At 53.3% G+C, this 17,064-nt stretch overlaps 2 protein-coding genes across 4 annotated transcripts; both read left to right on the top strand.

The window, feature by feature from the left end:
• The first annotated feature begins 3,814 nt into the window (after positions 1-3,814).
• Positions 3,815-4,501, top strand: LOC136163204 (large ribosomal subunit protein eL15-like). The gene has a single exon (XM_065927645.1). The coding sequence runs from the start codon at positions 3,838-3,840 to the stop codon at positions 4,450-4,452; it is 615 nt and encodes a 204-aa protein (XP_065783717.1). The 5' UTR covers positions 3,815-3,837; the 3' UTR covers positions 4,453-4,501.
• Positions 4,502-8,205: 3,704 nt separating this feature from the next.
• DNAJB2 (DnaJ heat shock protein family (Hsp40) member B2) lies at positions 8,206-15,548 on the top strand. Of its 3 annotated transcripts, XM_065930511.1 has the most exons (10): positions 8,206-8,345; positions 8,599-8,700; positions 9,383-9,492; positions 10,555-10,608; positions 10,791-10,913; positions 11,815-11,907; positions 12,114-12,216; positions 12,405-12,475; positions 13,318-13,524; positions 14,624-15,548. In XM_065930511.1, the coding sequence occupies exons 2-10, from the start codon at positions 8,636-8,638 to the stop codon at positions 14,632-14,634; spliced, it is 837 nt and encodes a 278-aa protein (XP_065786583.1). In that variant the 5' UTR covers positions 8,206-8,345; positions 8,599-8,635; the 3' UTR covers positions 14,635-15,548. The 3 variants fall into 3 exon arrangements, with proteins under 3 accessions (XP_065786583.1, XP_065786581.1, XP_065786582.1); XM_065930509.1 differs by lacking the exon at positions 14,624-15,548 and having other exon boundaries at positions 13,318-13,824; XM_065930510.1 differs by lacking the exons at positions 11,815-11,907; positions 14,624-15,548 and having other exon boundaries at positions 13,318-13,824.
• Positions 15,549-17,064: the final 1,516 nt, after the last annotated feature.

The raw sequence follows: 17,064 nt of genomic DNA, 5'->3' as shown, positions 1-17,064 counted from the left end.
TGCATCAAGCATTAACTTGCCTGTACTTCCAGGTTGCACACACTTTGGCTGCAGGGTCAACAGGGAAGCCCTGGGGGCAGGAGATGAGGCGCTGTGAAGTTGTGAAGCTGGTCTGAGCCACACAGGGCTGCAACAAGAGCCTGGTTGAGGTCAGGGGATTTGACATGGTGTCTGATAGAGCTGGTGCTCACTAGCGCCCCTCCTGTCCTCTTCAGGCAGGAGGTTTGAGTGAAGAGAGGTAGAGAGTCCAGAAGCAGGCATCAAGGCAGAATGATGGCACAGCGGCAGCAACCGAGGAGCAATGACTGGGGGTCAAGGGGGAGCCTACCTCCCTGAAATCACCATCACACTCATCACTTTTCGATAAAGACAAATGACTTGTCTTCAAACCTATGCCACAAGCACAACTTCCAACTGGACAGTTGCCCTAAAATCCTTGTGGGTAGATTTTCTGTAACGCCTTCTGGGCTAGAGGGATGGTTTGACCACTGGAGATCTAGAACTAGGGCAGTCCCCACCCCCACTCCAGCCGCAGAGACGCAGTGCCTAGTGTTGTCCTTGGCACTGTCCCCCCTGCAGCCTCCCTTTCCCAGGCTTGGATGCTGGCAAGGAAACCCCAAAGTCAGCAAAGCCAGGAAGCTGCTATCACCCTTAGGGCTGGAAGAGTCAAGGTATGAGATGGTGATGCCAGAGCTTTGGAGCTGAGATCACCAGGTGAGAGCTGGAGCCACAGCAGAGCTACCCAGAGGGAGCAGGAGGGGGGAGGGGGGAGGGGTGTTTGTCGGGGTCTTCCCTGGTGGACTGAGATGGTAAAGAATCCACCTGCAATGCAGGAGACACGGGTTTGATCTCTGGGTCAGGAAGATACCCTGGAGAAGGAAATAACTACCCACTCCAGTATTCTTGCCTGGAGAATTCCATGGACAGAAGAGCCTGGCAGGCTACAATCCATGGGGTTGCAAAGAGTAGGACATGACTGAGCAAATAACACTATACTATACCAGAGCCATGCAAGAGACACAGCATCACCTGAGTCACTTTCTGATTTTGAGAGAAGGAGAAATAAACTGGCTTCGCCTTTCCTTACACCCTCAATCTCCAGCCAGTGGGAATCACTGGCTGAACCAAGACAGACACTAGTTGGTAAGAGAGGACCTAGGGAAAAGGGGGTGCAGCCTGTGAGATACAAAGCAGGGCAGGAAAGGTGGGTGATTCTCAGAACGAGGTGAATAAAACACGCACCTCCACACACCTGCATCTGGGCCTAGCCCAGGAGCCCACTCAGGTAAAACTGGAAAGGGAGTGACTCCTCCCCTTCCCCATATGGTTCCCCTCACCTGTCCCTGTCACTCTTGTCTCTTGTCTCGATAATTATTTTGTAATTAGAGGATGGAGTGGTGGCACCACGATGGTGAGAAGTTTAGAGGAGAAAACAGGCACACCCAGGCCGACAGCTTCCTCCCTCTATTTTGCAATGATTTGCTCAGAGACAGAAAGGATTCTCAGTGCCGCTCTGAGGATTTCAGCTGACAGGTAAGCTCTGTCTTGGGGAGACAGAGGCCTGCAATTGTGTGTCGACTTGTGCGACGGGCTTCGGAGAATCATTTAATTATTCTGAAACCCATTTTGGCTGAATAGCTAGCTCAGCTATATCCTCCAACCTGTTTTTATTGATTTTTTTTCTCCTCTAAAAGGGCTGAATTTCAAGTCTCTATCCTGTGTCTTTCTATCAACTGGATTCAAAGTTGGGGAAGGAAGAGGGATTATTTGAGGAGCTTTTAAAACCCCAGAAAAATTGCTGTTGTTTATTAAGCACCTACTATATACTAAGCCCTACATTCATACTACCCTCTTGTTTTTTTAATTAATAAATTTTTATTGGCCGCCCCTCAAGGCTTACGGTATCTTAGTTCCCTGACCAGGGATCAAACCTGTGCCCCTGCAGTAGAAGCATGGAATTCTAACCACGGGATCACCAAGGAATGCCCATACTCCCTTCTTTAATCCTGAGGTAAATATAATTATTGTACCCACTGGACTGGAAGGTCCTTGGGAACAAGGCCTATTCTTCCCTCAGGATCCAGAATGCTGCCTGACACATATTAGATTCTCAAATCTGTTTAATGAATGCCTCTTTTATAGATGTGGTGACAGAGGCTTGGAGAAGTCACGTGACTTGCACAAGGCTACTCACTGAGGAAGTGGAGTGGGGATTGAAACCCGGGTCAGTCTGGCCCAAACTGCTGCCTTCTCTTCCTCGGTGTTCTCTCCTCCGGCCTGCAGTAGATCGGGGTACCCCTCCAGACGTCACTTCGTCTAGACCTGCTGGGTCCCTGGTGCCCAGACGGTGACTCAGTTGCCTCAAAGGCAGGGAGGGGGTGACGCTTGACACACCCCTGCCCAGGCACTGTGGGAGAGGGCGTGGGGGGGCCGGTGCAGGGACCCAGCTGCCAGGGCTGAACAAGGGCCAAGGCCTTTGTCTCTGGGGCCAAGCTTCAAATGTTCCCCACAACTGACCTCCAATAGGTGAGGGAAGGCCCTGAGAAAGGTGAGGTCTTCACCTGCCAGCATGGCTGGGCATCCACAGAGGCGGCCGGGCTCCCCTCCTGATGGCTGTACCAGCCAGCCCACTCTGGGCAGTTGGAGGACCACCTCCTCTCGGATCCAGTGAGGCCTCCCAGTTAGTAACTCTGTGGGCAAGCCCTGGCAGGCCTAGGTTGGACTGGGTGTGGGTGTGGGAGGTGGCAACCCAGATCTCCATGGGGTACCTGGAAGCGCCCATCCAGCTCGGCTCCTGAGGACTTCCTCAGTGTAGGGGAATGCTTTCATCCCGGAGGCTTCTAAAGCCAGGGTACAATTACCTCCTGCGTGCAGACACAAGAGACTGAGCCCCAACTTTGGATTCCACCCAACACATTTCCTCCCTCGCCTCTGATGTGTCAGGAACATGCCTGCCTCCAAAGCTGCATTCCCTTCTAGCCTCCCGCCCCTTGCTTGCCTCACTGTTGCCATTCCTTCCAGTTTAGGTCACAGTCGCCCAGAACCCGTCCAGCTCTGAGACCTCTCCTTCCTCTAGAGTCTCTCTCTTCCATCTCTATCACTCATTCGATACTTGGCATGGACCGCCTTGTAGCGTAGCACTCAGCTTCTTTCTGATATCCCATTTCCCCAGCTAAGATTTTAAAGGATTACGTGTGTATTTGACCAGTTATTATGTACACACACTTCAGAATTCAAAAGGTACCAAAGAGATTTACAAATAGCAAAATAAGTCCCCTTCATTTATTCCCCTCTTGGCAGCCATCATTGTTCATGATTTTTGCTATTATAGTATTTCCTTCCAGACTGCTGAAGTGTGCACACCAATGTATATTAATGTGTGCACACATTTAAATATACTTTGCTCTACATCTTGTTTTTTCACTTAACAATAACATAGCATTACATATAGATATGCCTCATTCTTTTTGGTGACAATACAGTATTCCATAGTGCGCTGTATCATTGCTTATTTAACCAGTCTGCTATTAATGATGTAGTATTTAGGTTATTTCTAATTCTTTGCTATTGAAAAGAATGCTGCAACACTTGCACATACTTCTTTGCATATATGTACAACTACAGATTACAATAACTGGCATTACTGGGTCAAAGGGCACACACCTTTAATTTTGATATATACCTCATATTGCTCTCTTTAAAAGTTATATCCAGGCAGTGTCAGGATATTCGCCGCTTCATCCGCCGCTGATTTCCCTTCACTTCGGCCATCCAGGCTCGGGGGCCTTGCGTCCTGGGAGTTTCTCCTGGCTCCTGCGCGGCGCGGGGTGAGCCGACATGGGCGCCTACAAGGACATCCAGGAGCTGTGGAGGAAGAAGCAGTCGGACGTGAAGAGCTTCCTCCTGCGGGTGCGCTGCTGGCAGTACCGCCAGCTCTCGGCGCTGCACCGCGCCCCGCGCCCCACCAGGCCCGACAAGGCGCGCAGGCTGGGCTACAAGGCCAAGCAAGGCTATGTCATATACCGGATCCGTGTGCGCCGCGGGGGCCGCAAACGCCCCGTTCCTAAGGGTGCCACCTACGGCAAGCCTGTCCACCATGGTGTCAACCAGCTCAAGTTTGCTGGAAGCCTGCAGTCTGTTGCAGAGGAGCGCGCTGGCCCCCACTGTGGGGCCCTGAGGGTCCTGAATTCCTACTGGGTTGGTGAAGATTCTACATACAAATTCTTTGAGGTTATCCTCATTGATCCATTCCATAAAGCTATCAGAAGAAACCCTGACACCCACTGGATCACCAAACCAGTCCACAAGCACAGAGAGATGCGGGGGCTGACGTCTGCAGGCAGAAAGAGCCGCGGCCTGAGCAAGGGCCACAAGTTCCACCACACTATCGGTGGCTCTCGTCGTGCAGCTTGGAGAAGGCTCAATACTCTCCAGCTCCACCGCTACCGCTAATATACGTAATGTTTGTAAAGTTCTTATCTAATAAACAATTTAGGACGTTCTTGTCTGAAAAAATAAAAATAAAAAAATAAAAGTTATATCCAGGGGCGGGAAGGGGGAGCGGGAGAAAGAGGAGGGGAGGGTCGGGGGAGGGGGGTTAGGAGTCTATTGAGTAGACGGCAGTGCGGCCCGAAGAGAGTGGAGGTCCTGGTGCCAAGCGGGTCAACGCTGCATTGGGCCTAGAGCGGGCAAGCGATTCCGAAGCTAAGGTAGCGAACTTTGCGATTAAGAGTCGGCCGCTGAGATCCAGAGGGCCGCCGGGGGCAAAGCCCCGGCCTAGGCTCCGCGGAGATGTCCGGCTGCGGAGCTTGCACTTGAGGTGCGGCGAGCGCGCGAATCTTTAGCTCATCACTCATCTCCGCTCAAAGAGGCTCATCGTTTTCCTCTTTGTAGAGTGGAAATTGGAGTAGCTACTAAATGTATTATAGGTAGTCCTCCAGAAATGACTGGGAGATGTTTCAGTCATAGCAACTTCCGTTTGGTTTTGAAAGTTGTTAACAAAGCATAGTTGATGTTTTTAAATTAAACACACCTACGATTTGTATCTTGAAACTTGTTTTGGCATTTGAATAAAACAAAAAGATTAAATGAAAAATAAATAAATAAATAAAAGTTATATCCAAATTATCCCTCCCACTACCAAAGACTCACAGCCTTGCCCATATAACATACACTTTTTGATCTGCATCAATCATCTGAGAAGTGAAAGTATTTTCTTGCAGCTTTCCTTTATAATTCTCTTACTATGAATGAGATTGAAGTTTTTCATATTGAAAAGGCACTAGTTTCTCTTCTGTGAACTGTTTTTTCTGTGCCCTTTGCCCATTTAAAAATTACATTGCTCGTCTTTGCTCATAAGTTTGTCGGAATCCTTTGTGAACAAAGGAAATTAACCCTTTGCTTGCTAGATGCGTTCCACATAATTTCCCTCAGCTGTCATTTGTCTGTGCCCCAACAAGGTTTTCATCTTCCTCAGTACAGGGACTGAAACTTAAATCTCTTTATATTCCTAGTCTTAACATAATACCACATACATGGTAAGCGCTAGACAAAAGTCTGTTGAGATAAGAGAAGTAAAAAGAAAGAGATTTGAAAGACTTTGGAGTGACCTAAACTAACCAAGAAAAGCTATGACAAACCTAGACAGCATGTTAAAAAGCAGAGACATTACTTTGGCAACAAAGGTCTGTCTAGTCAAAGTTAGACTATAAAGAAAGCTGAGCACTGAAGAACTGATGCTTTTGAACTGTGGAGAAGACTCTTGAGAGTCTGTTGGACTGCAAGGAGATCAAACTAGTTAATCCTAAAGGAAATCAGTTCTGAATATTCACTGGAAGGACCGATGCTGAAGCTGACACTCCAATACTTCGGCCACCTGATTCGAAGAACTGACTCATTGGAAAAGACCCTGATGCTGGGAAAGATTGAAGGCAGGAGGAGAAGGGGATGACAGAGGATGAGATGGCTGGATGGCATCACCGACTCGATGGACTTGAGTTTGAGCAAGCTCCAGGAGTTGGTGATGGACAGGAAAGCCTGGCATGCTGCAGTCCAAGGGGTCGCAAAGAGTCGGACACGACTGAGTGACTGAACTGACTGAAACTAATCGATTCCTTCCTCTTACACCAAGGTCTGTCAAGACTGGAAACAGCAGAAACTCTGGAAAAATAAAAAAAAAACAACAACAGGAAATCATCCCCCCCAATCCCACCCCTACCCAACACACACACACACACACACACACACACACACACACACACGCACGCACGCACGCACGCGCGCGCGCACATACACATAACTGGAGAGATACTGGGTAGCATACAGAATCGATACAAGGGCTGTCAAACAAGACTGCAAACAGGTAGGCATCAAGGGAAGCTGGGCAGTCCTTCCCACAGTCAAGGTCAGGGCACGGGACAGGCTGCCTAAAAGATCCCTGTCCCCTCCATTCACTGCAGAGAGGCCTCCTCCCACCCAGGCATTGAGGTTGACATTTCCTCCTCCAGACACTAGAGGCCACTGCTGGCTCTGCTGCCACCGCTGGAGAAATAAATTCTCAACTGCCCCTGCTTCTCTGTGACTTGTTCCAGATTCGAGTCCCAGCTGGCCCTCCCGACTGGCAGAGTGTCTGGCTTTTGCCTGCACCCTTGGAGCCAGGGAGTCTGGAAGAGCAAGGGTCGGGTTTTGTGGCAGGTAGTGGCTTGCTTCCCATCAAAGCTGACACGGTGGGAATTCGCCAGGTGTAGGTAGGTAGGAGGCTCAGAGACTGTGAGCAGCCAGGAAAACTGGACAAATGCACTCCAGGTTCTGCTTTCATGTCTGGCTCAAGCCCTTCTCTTTGATGAAAGCATTTCTGGGTCACCCAGCCTAAAATACTGGATTCACATAACCATTATTGTTCAGCCTGTCATGATGCCAGAGTTTTTGTACTAAGAGCCTGTGCTGTGTGCTTAGTCGTGTCTGACTCTTTGCGACCCCATGGACTGTAACCTGCCAGCTCCTCTGTCTATGGAATTTTCCAGGCAAGAATACTGGAGTGGGTTGCCATTTCCTACTCCAGAGGATCTTCCCAACCCAGGGATCGAACCTGCTTCTCTTGTGTCTCCTGCATTTGAAGGCGGTGCACCGCCTATTCACTATACCTCATGTTACTTTCAAAGAGCCCTAGGCATTACCTGTATTTAGGGAGAAAAAAAACAAGTACTTAGAGGTTTTCCTGTCACACTGTAGCACCAGGTTGCAAACCCAGGTCTGTCTGTTTCCAAAGCCTTGGGGTTTCCCAGTGGTCTATACTGCTGGGCTGGTATCTTAGGTTGGAGTTCTGTGAAGTTAGGGACTGGACTACAGTCTTCTTTTTACATCCTGGCAGTTCTACAATATATAAGATGCTCAATTAATGTTTGTGGATTGGCCTGGAGAGCAAGTGGAAGCCAGTTCTAGAAGGTTCTCTCAATTTCCCATGAGGCCATGGGCTAGAAATCACTTTAAAGTGGAAGAGGTCTACTCAGGATCAGTTTGGAAAGAAAAACTTCGAATCTAGGGAATTTCCTCTCTTCTCCCCCCGACCCCAGTGTGTCAAAATTAACAACATGTTCCCATCTGTTCAGTATTTAATCATCCAATGGATTATTTTTGAATCCCACTAACTGTCCTTAATACTCTAGTGAGAGAAAAAAAAAAAAAAAAAGGACATAATCTCTGCCCTCCGAAACTGACATCCTAGTGGGGAACGTGAATGTCAGTCAAGTAAACAAATAAATGCTAACCTGTATCTCTGACCAGTGTAAGGAAAGATGCCAAGAACAGCTATGAGAGGCAGGTCTGACCTACTCAGGGAAATCGGGCGGCCTCTTTTGACGATGGGGCTGGAGCAGGGATCTGGAGAAAGGGGAGGATTTAGGCCCCGAGGGGAGTCTGTGAGCCCTTGAGGTGGCGATTTTCCCCGGGTCATCGAGCCTGTCTGTAGGAAGGCCACAGAAGGGCCAGAGGCTGGGCGACTTGTTTGTTGGAGAATGCGTCACGCCTGAATGGAACCTGCCGCTGTCTCCCAGGTCCCATCTGGGGATGACGTTGTCTTGGTGCAAGCCCAAAATAGCCGGCTCCGCCTCCATCTCCCGGCAGCCCCTGCAGCAGCACGCCCCCCCAGTCCACCCCCCAGGTGACAGGCCGAGCCGGCCTCCTCTGGGTCTCTAGTAGTTTCCGTGCCGCTGACGCACGCTTGCGCGCACAGCTGGGCCGGCCGCGTCCTACGCAGCAGCCGCGAGCCGGGCAGCCGGTGCCAGACGGTTCCCGGAGGGGGGCAGGGGCGGGGCGCTGCAGGAGGCCAGGGACTCCCGGCGGAGGAGGTGCGGGCGGGGGGCCCCGGCCAGGCTGGGGGGCCCTTGGCGTTTGCGGGCTGCGATAGGGCGCCACGGGTCTGAGTCCCGAGATAGCCGGTGACACCCGCCTGCCAGGGCCGATAAGGCTGCCGGAGGGAGTCTAGTCAACGGCCGCGAGGAGAGCCAGCGGGCTCTGCTGCCCCCTGCGGGGGTCTCCAGCCCCAGGGAGGGGCTGGCTCTCGGTTCTTTCGGGTCTGACTCTACCTTCTCTACCCCGCAGCCCCCAAGGAGGCCCGCCTGACGACTAACGAGTTGCCATGGCATCCTACTACGAGATCCTAGACGTACCGCGAAGTGCGTCCGCTGATGACATCAAAAAGGCGTAAGTGCCTCCGCCGTGCATCAGAAAGCCACTCACCCCACCCCACCCCACCACCACCACCCCGGGGCCCTTCAGAGGCAGTGCGGGGAGAGCCAGGTCCTTAGAAAGGACTGGGGTGGGGTGGGAGGCTTCCTGAGAGTGACCCCCTGCAGGGAGGAAGGAAACCCCTGGATGAGTGGGGGAAATGTGTAGCGAGTTCTGTTTACGAGCTGCAGTGTGGGCTGTTTTTCCAGTGCACCCTCCCATCCTTTCCCTCAGTCTTCACTCCTACCGCATCCCCCAGCCTCTTAAGTGTGGGCTTTCTGAACATGCAGTGCAGACATGCTCAAGCATTGAGACCAGGAGGGACCAGCGACCCCCCTACCCTCCATGGATACATGTACCTACTGTCCTTTGCAACCCCAGACCAAGCTAGCCCCTGGGAGAGGTTAGGGCTGGGACTTTCTCACCCTCAGGTTATCATCTGCTGATACAAGTATGTAGTCCTAGCACTGGCTGCGGAGGGGGGAGAGAGGGACTCCATTAAAACACTGCTGCAGAGGCAGCCCTAGCAGCTGGGACTGACCCGGATCTGAGTGGTGGAAGGGCCATGGTGGGCTAACAGGAAATGGGTCATTGTGTTCCCTGGTGGGAAGTGCCTACCTTTGTCCCCTGACCTCCCCTCTGAACCCACTTCCTGCAGGTATAGGAAGAAGGCATTACAGTGGCACCCAGACAAGAACCCAGATAATAAAGAGTTTGCTGAGAAGAAATTCAAGGAGGTGGCCGAGGCGTATGAAGTGCTGTCCGACAGTAAGGGCCAGGGTCAGGGGTCAGGGCAGTCCAGCACCTGTCACTCCCACTTCATGCCCATCACATTGCTTCCCAAAGCCACGCTGCCACCACCCTCGTTGCCTCCATGCCTCTTTCAACCTGGCAATTAAGTGCTCCTCTCTCACAGGGACTCTGGAATTCTTTGTTTCAATTCAGAGGAACACCTACTGTGTGCCAAGCACCCTTTTATTCTTCCCCTGATCCCGTCTCAGTGTCTGTTCCCCAGGGTCTGGTAGTTGGTCCTAACAAGGAGAAGGAAGCAAGGCAGGGAACCAAGGTGTGCTGAGCCTCCTCTGAGCCAGGCCTTAGGGCGTGTAATCTCCCTGAGTCTTCATAGCCATTCTTCAAGACAGGATTTACCATCCCATTTGTCAGGCAAGAAAACTGAGGCTGAGAGAAGTGAGGTAACTTGCTCAAGGAATATGACTCCAGGTCTTTCATTCGTTAATTCAAAAAATATTCACTGAATGCTTAAGGTACCAGACTCTTGTTGGGCAGAGGAACAATGAAGGACAAACAGGCTATGTCCTTGTCCTGATGGGTTTATCACAGTCTGGTCAGGAAAGATGGACATTAACCAAGTAAACGCAGAGACAAGGTTATTCTAAAGGAATAATAGGGTGATGTGATGGGAACAGGGAATCACAGGCACCAACTTTTGTTAGGTAGTCACGGAAGATCTCTCTGTGACATTTAAGTTAAAGCCCTGATTAATGATAACACAGTAATTAATCATTAGTTAACAGTTATGAAGCACTGAGTATCAGGGACTGTGCTAGGTAGTTTAGGTGGATTGTCTCATTTAATCCTTGCAGCTATGAGGTCGGTGCTATTATTGTGTCCATTTTACAGATGGGAAGGATCCCCGGTGTGAAGGGCTGAGCTGCTGCTAAAACCATGACCGTGTTCATGTCCCCTGTTCACCCTCCTGTCCCCCAAGTGTCAGTCTCTGGACAGTTTTCAGAGGGGCCTAGCCTGCAAGGGGGGGGGGGGGGTTGTCATCCCAGAGGGAGGGAGAAATGATCCAGTCTCTCTTTTCAGAGCATAAGCGTGAGATCTACGACCTCTATGGCCGGGAAGGGCTGACTGGGGCAGGTAGGTGGAGTGGGGACACCCCGGGACAGAAGTGGGTCAGGGAGGAGCAGGGAGGCCAGTCTCCTGCAGTGGATTCTTGCTGTCACTCCCGGCTCCTGCAGTCTCCAAGTCTCGGGTGGGGTCTCCTCACTCAGGGCAGGATGCCTGCCCTAAGCCTTCTCCCCATCCTGCCTTTCTTCCAGGAACTGGTCCGTCTCGTGCAGAAGCTGGTAGTGGCGGGCCTGGCTTCACCTTCACCTTCCGCAGCCCAGAGGAGGTCTTCCGGGAGTTCTTCGGGAGCGGAGACCCTTTTGCAGAGCTCTTTGGTGAGTGGACTTGGTGGGCATCTGACGAACTGGACTTCTCCCTCCAGGCCCGCCCTCCATCAGTCGGGAGGCCCTAGGCAGGAGGCTGAGAGGGAAACAGAATTCCACAGACAGAAGACTTTGTGGGGGTGGATCCAAGTGAGCGCTGGGACAAAACCTCACACATGCCAGAACCCACGTGACCCTATAGTGACACTTCAGAGACTCGCCTTACGTAAATGATAACAACAGTAATTCATTGTTAAACCTCCACAGTGACAGTCATGCAAGCAAGACTCAGAACATCATGGGACAGTGATAATGCCGTTACAGACAACAACAGACGCCACATATTTGAATGGTTAAATGACCCCTGGGAGACAGATAACTTTATCCCCACTTAGAGATGAGAGAACTGAGGCACATTCAAGTAACTTGCTTAGCTAGAGTCACGCAGCAGATGGCAGAGCGGAGACTTGTGTCTGCCTGACATCACACCAGGCTTATGCCTAAAACTGAAGGAGATGTTCCTTTGCTCCCCACCTCCCCGGCCCCTTCCTTTATTTACAGTGGCCACAATTGACCTGGGAACTTTTTCATATATAATACTAAAGAGGAATTTGATTTATAAATCAGTTCAAGCTGAAATGTACCCAGTTGCTTAGCAGCTTGTATTTCAAAATTTAAGATTAAGCAGGGTTCAGGGTCTCCTTTGGTGGTCCAGTGGCTAAGACCCCATGGTCCCAATGCAGGGGACTGGGGTTCAATCCCTAGTCAGGGAACTAGATCCCACATGCCATAACTTACACCCAGTGCAGAAAAACAAATAAAAAAAAAAAAAAAGAGCAGGGTTTACACATTCTGGGGGGCAGGGGGGGGGATCTTTTCACCAGATGATGGTTCATCTGCTTACTCATTGCAGATGACCTGGGCCCCTTCTCAGAGCTTCAGAACCGGGGTTCCCGACACTCGGGCCCTTTCTTCACCTTCTCTTCCTCCTTCCCTGGGCACTCTGGTAAGTGCCATTCTTTCCCATGCCTGCAAGCATTTGGAGTCCCAGAGCCCCTCACCTCAGCTCGTTGTTCTCCCACGCCTTCTCTCTCATGTCTCCAGAGCCCTGCCTCACAGAGGTTCCCGGCCCTTTGTGAGCGCAGCCTGCCTGCCGGGCGCAGCCTCTGTCTAATGCCCCCTCCTCCCCCACCCCCCTTGTCCCGATGCCAGATTTCTCCTCCTCGTCTTTCTCCTTCAGTCCTGGGGCTGGTGCTTTTCGTTCCATCTCTACATCCACCACCTTTGTCCAAGGACGTCGCATCACCACACGCAGGTGAGGGCTTCTTCTGGAACCATGCCGGGGTTAGGGGGTGAAGTGGCGGTGGGGGGGCTGCAGACAACTCGAGAGGCAGCTCCCTGAGGGCAGAGCCCAGTCTGTCCTGTCCAATGCAGCGCGGAGCCCGGACAGACTCCCACAGGATTCAGGCCTGCCTGCCCAGTGAACTATGCTGTCTCCCACAGGATCATGGAGAACGGGCAGGAGCGGGTAGAAGTGGAGGAGGATGGACAGCTGAAGTCTGTCACAATCAACGGTGAGGAACGGCCCAGCCACCAATCCCTGGCAGGAAGCCCGAGGCCCCAGAGCCCCCTCCCCAACCTACTCCTCTCTGAACTCCCCTGGGCCAGGGAGGCCAGACTGGCAGGATTGGAGATGGTGATCCGGGGGAAGGGGAGGGGGCTGGGACACAGATTGGTGGGCTCTCAGAGGGCACGCTAGTCACCATTGTCATGAGTTGGGATGCCTGGAGTTTGCAGAGCACGCGACTATTTTTAAAGCCCTTGCACACACATCACCATATCCCCAATATTCTTACAAGAACCACAGGAAAGCAGGGCAGTTTGCACTTGCCCTACTTTTCATTTACAGAGACGGAGCCTCAGCATAGCTAAATCCTAACTCCCGGGTAGCCCCAGGCCCGAGGCTTTGACCTACTTAGTGAAGGGTGAAGCCAGGAATGAAACTACAGGACGCAGGGTTCCTGGGGCTGACCTCTTCTTCCCACAATGCCATGCGGTACAGGATGGTCACCCTTTGGTGCCCGCTGACTCTGGGAGCTCTGCGTGCTAATAAGGGCACTTGGCAAGCTGTCTTATTTAATCACTGGAACCATTTGACAGTGTAGGCACTCTTTGTCATTCCCATTTTATGGATGAGAAAAGGGAGGCTTAGGGAGGTTGAGTAATTTGTCCAAAGAGACAGCTCGTATCTGCTGAAGCTGAAAAACTGGCCATGCTCATCATCATGCTAGGTTTCAAAATGCATGCACCCCCACTTCCACAGGAGGGGCTGAGAGTGGCCAGAGTGCATGAGTCTCCCTGGCAGGCTTCCCGAAGCGGGGATCAAAGGGCCTCATGGTGGCCGTGACTCCTGCAGGTATCCCAGACGACCTGGCCCTGGGCTTGGAGCTGAGCCGCCGTGAGCAGCAGCAGTCTGTCACCTCCAGGTCAGGGGCCACGCAGGTCCGGCAGACCCCTGTGTCACGACCCCCCGACGGCAGCCTCTCTGAGGAGGACGAAGACCTGCAGCTTGCCATGGCTTACAGCCTGTCAGAGATGGAGGCAGCTGGGAAGAAACCAGCAGGTGGGCGGGGGGCACAGCGACGACGGCAGGGGCAGCCCAAGGCCCAGAACCACGATCCAGGCGTGCGGGAGCCCCATGAGGGTGCAAGGGGTGACACAGCCAAACCCAGCCCCTCTCCGGAGGAGAAGGCAGCTCGCTGCCTCATCCTCTGATCATCAGGCCCAGCCCACCCGATTCAGGGGGACCGGGAGTCCTGGTCAGAGAAGGGCATGGCCTGAGTTGCAGGAGGCCCTCTCCACCTCGGCGCTCCCTCCCAGGTCCACCCCTCCCTCCAGCGTGGATTTGCTGTGCTCAGCCCACGGCTGATAGGTCCCTGGTGAAGTCCAGGGTGGGGGGACCTCAGGGCAGCGGGAGGGCCTGAGGAGCCAGGATGAACTTAATTCTAATTAGACGGGGAGTTTCTAAGGGGCATTAGTGGCTTGGGTCCGGCCTTTCACGCCCAGGCCTTCTGCCACCTGTGTTGCTGAATGATGTCAAGGAAGGAGGACTTGGCCTGAGGTTCTCTGAGCCAGAGTGGGCAGCCACAGCTCTCCTGGTCGGCTGCAGACACCCCCACCCCAGTTTCCGCGCAGTGTTGAGCTCTGACGTCTCTGTTGCTTCCCTCCTGGTGCTGCTGCTCCTCCCTCGCACTCTTCTCTCTGCAATTCCCCGCGGGCTACATCGCTTGCTTTCACTGCCTCCTGCCTGGCTGGGACTCCCTTCTTCCTTTTCCCCAGAAGGCCTCTTTGTGGCGAGGAAGATGCTGTGGCCCGCAGGGCCATAAGGTCTTCCGGGGAGGCTAGCTGGGTGGGGCGGGAGCCTCTCGGCCCGTCCAGATTCAGAACCGGAGCCTACTCCTCCTCCCTTCCTCTTGCTGCCTCAGCCTGCCCCCAGCCTCCGGACTAGCCAGAGGTGAGGCCGGCTAACCCTGGAGAGGGGGGATAGGGCCAGGGTGCCCCAGGAGGGAGGCCTAGGAGGGACCACACCCCGTCCTCCCGCACCATGCATCAGGGCTCAGGGAGAGGCCACAGGGCTAGCCCAGGGCTGCATGCTTAGCTCTGCCCTCCTCGGCTTGCGGCTGATCCTCTCTCCTGTCACCCCACCCCCGCTCTCTCCCCAGATGTGTTCTGAGCTGGATGTCCGGGACCCAGAGTTGCTGCACAGTTCCAACAGGACAGCGCCCAACCCTGTGCACTGGGAGGGGACCCTCCATCCCTCTCTCTCACCCGTGCTGAGCATAGAGCCGGGCCTGGGCGGTGGGCGGGGGCTGGGTGGGAGGTAGGCTTAGCCTGTAAAGGCTTCCCAGGGTGTTTGGTGTTGTTTCCTGGGGACTACAAGTCCCAGAATGCAACGCACCTCGCCTTTCTGTTAGATCATGCTTGGGGGAAGTGGTGCGCAGTTAACGGAGCTGTGCATCTTGGGATATGTAGTTCCAGCTCTGGTCGGCCTGTTAACTCGTGAGATGGGGACATCTTGTCATTTGATTTGTCCCTGGCAGGGGTCGCAAGAATGTGGATGAAGGGGGAATGGTCTGAGCTTCATTTCCCCTGATACCTCTTGCTAGCGCTGGGGTTAGAGTGTACAAATCAAGGCCCTGAGGCATCTGGGAGAAGTTCTTTTCCTGTGGGCAGTCCTAGGGTCTGAGAATGATCCAGGGCAGATTGGCTGAGCAGGGTGTGGTCTCAAGAGGGCTGATGGGCGTGGGTTGGTGAGAGCTTGGAAGGTGGAAAGCTACTCTAGTGCTCAGGGGTGTGTGTGTGTGTGTGTGTGTGTGTGACTGGAATCAGCGTGTGATGGGTGCTCCAGGCATGCTGCTGCTTGTGTGGCTCCTTTGGCCTCTGACCCTGCTGCCCATTCCTTCTCTCCAACACCACAGAAGCTGCCTCTCCTCCTCCCTCCCTGGGGAGCCCGGTGGCCGGGGAGGGAAGTGGTGGAGCTGGGGTGTTGCCAGCCCCTGCGCCGTTGAGTCCCAGTGACCTATCAAAGCCAGCTGGGCTGAGCTCAGACCAAGAGGGAAACACTGGAAGTCAATAAAGCTGAGTTTCGAGAGCTTGGTGGTGTGCTGTGTCCTCTGTGCTTCCTTCCCGCCGGCCAACCCTGGGGCCAGCGGGTGACACACCTCCCTTTATTTCTCAGGCATCCAGAGGTCACACGCCTTCCCAGCTGACAGCAGAAGCCCCTCTGACCAGGCGGCCCTCCCCTAATATGGTGTGGAATCCCAGGCCGTGCGCACATGCCTCACCTCTGGGGACCCCACAGCGGGCTTTCACAGGCAGCTATTGTTCTCCGAATGCAGGACCCCACCACCCGACTACTGCAGGGTCTGCAAGCACAGCTAGGACCAGATCTGACTGGACTGAAAACTGAGGCCAACAGAAAGCCAGGAACACGTGGTGAAACACCTCTAAAAACCTCCGGAGGCCCAGAGACTCAGCACCCCCTCCACAGGTCCTCTTAGCTTATGGCTAGCATCCAGTGGCAGAAGCCTGCCTCTCTCACATGGAGTGGCGTAAGTCTGCCCCACACAGGGTCCAGGGCCCAGGGAGGTGAAAACTAGGTACCTCCCCCATCCTGTCTCTCCAGACCTGCAGAGATGCCCTCCCAGCCACAGGACAAGCACTTTTCTATCCTCATGCAGGTCAGTGTTGCTCGCCTCCGACTCTCTCTTCCATTCGGGGGTAAGCACTGGGCTTCATCTTCAATGGCCAAAGGACCTATTTGTATTTTTCCTCAAAACAAGGAAGCAGCATGCCCTGAAAGGAATTGCAAGCCTCCGTCTTGAGAGAGAATCCGTTGGAAGTTTCTGCCCACTTCCAGCCTTTGAGATGACCAACAGTGGTGTTGAGCAGCAGCAGAGCACAGGTGAGGGGTGGGGGGCCAGAGGTTCACTCACTGTCCCTTCGCTCTCTGAGCAGGACAGGTGGTACTCACCCATCTTTCATGTGGGGGCCTGAGCCTTGGGCTTCCCTGGAGGCTCAGATGGTAAAGAATCTTGCCTGCAATACAGGAGACATGGGTTTGATCCCTGGGTCAGGAAGATCCCCTGGAGAAGGAAATGGCAACCCATTCCAGTATTCTTGGCTGGAAAATTCCATGAACAGAGGAGCCTGGTGGGCTAAAGTCCATGGGGTCGCAAAGAGTCGGAAAGGACTGAGTGACCAACAGTTTCACTTTCTGAGCCTTGGCAGTTCAGTTCAGTCGCTCAGTCGTGTCCAACTCTTTGTGACCCCATGAATCGCAGCACGCCAGGCCTCCCTGTCCATCACAAACTCCCGGAGTTTACTCAAACTCATGTCCATTGAGTCGGTGATGCCATCCAGCCATCTCATCCTCTGTCGTCCCCTTCTCCTCCCGCCCCCAATCCCTCCCAGCATCAGGGTCTTTTCCAGTGAGTCAACTCTTCGCATGAGGTGGCCAAAGTATTGGAGTTTCGCAAGGTGACCCTAATTAATTCCTGAGTAGCTCCAGGCTCAAGGCTCTTTCTGCCTCATTTCTATGTGTACCACTGTTGTCCCAGGACGCCACATGACGTGTGGATGGAGTCTCCTCTGAGGCCACACA

The sequence above is a fragment of the Muntiacus reevesi genome, chromosome 3 (assembly GCF_963930625.1).
Source record: "Muntiacus reevesi chromosome 3, mMunRee1.1, whole genome shotgun sequence".
Classification (NCBI taxonomy): Eukaryota; Metazoa; Chordata; class Mammalia; order Artiodactyla; family Cervidae; genus Muntiacus; species Muntiacus reevesi.
Note: the sequence above shows the minus strand (reverse complement) of the source record. Positions and strands in the feature narration are given on the sequence as shown.

What these genes read in the sequence shown, in the direction of transcription:
- LOC136163204 (XM_065927645.1), top strand. Translation starts at nt 3,838, where the DNA reads ATGGGCGCCTACAAGGACATCCAGGAGCTGTGGAGGAAGAAGCAGTCG.
- DNAJB2 (XM_065930509.1), top strand. Translation starts at nt 8,636, where the DNA reads ATGGCATCCTACTACGAGATCCTAGACGTACCGCGAAGTGCGTCCGCT. An exon ending in CCCTTTTGCAGAGCTCTTTG is followed by an intron (nt 10,914 to 11,814) that starts GTGAGTGGACTT and finishes TACTCATTGCAG; the next exon opens with ATGACCTGGGCCCCTTCTCA. An exon ending in CTCCTTCCCTGGGCACTCTG is followed by an intron (nt 11,908 to 12,113) that starts GTAAGTGCCATT and finishes TCCCGATGCCAG; the next exon opens with ATTTCTCCTCCTCGTCTTTC.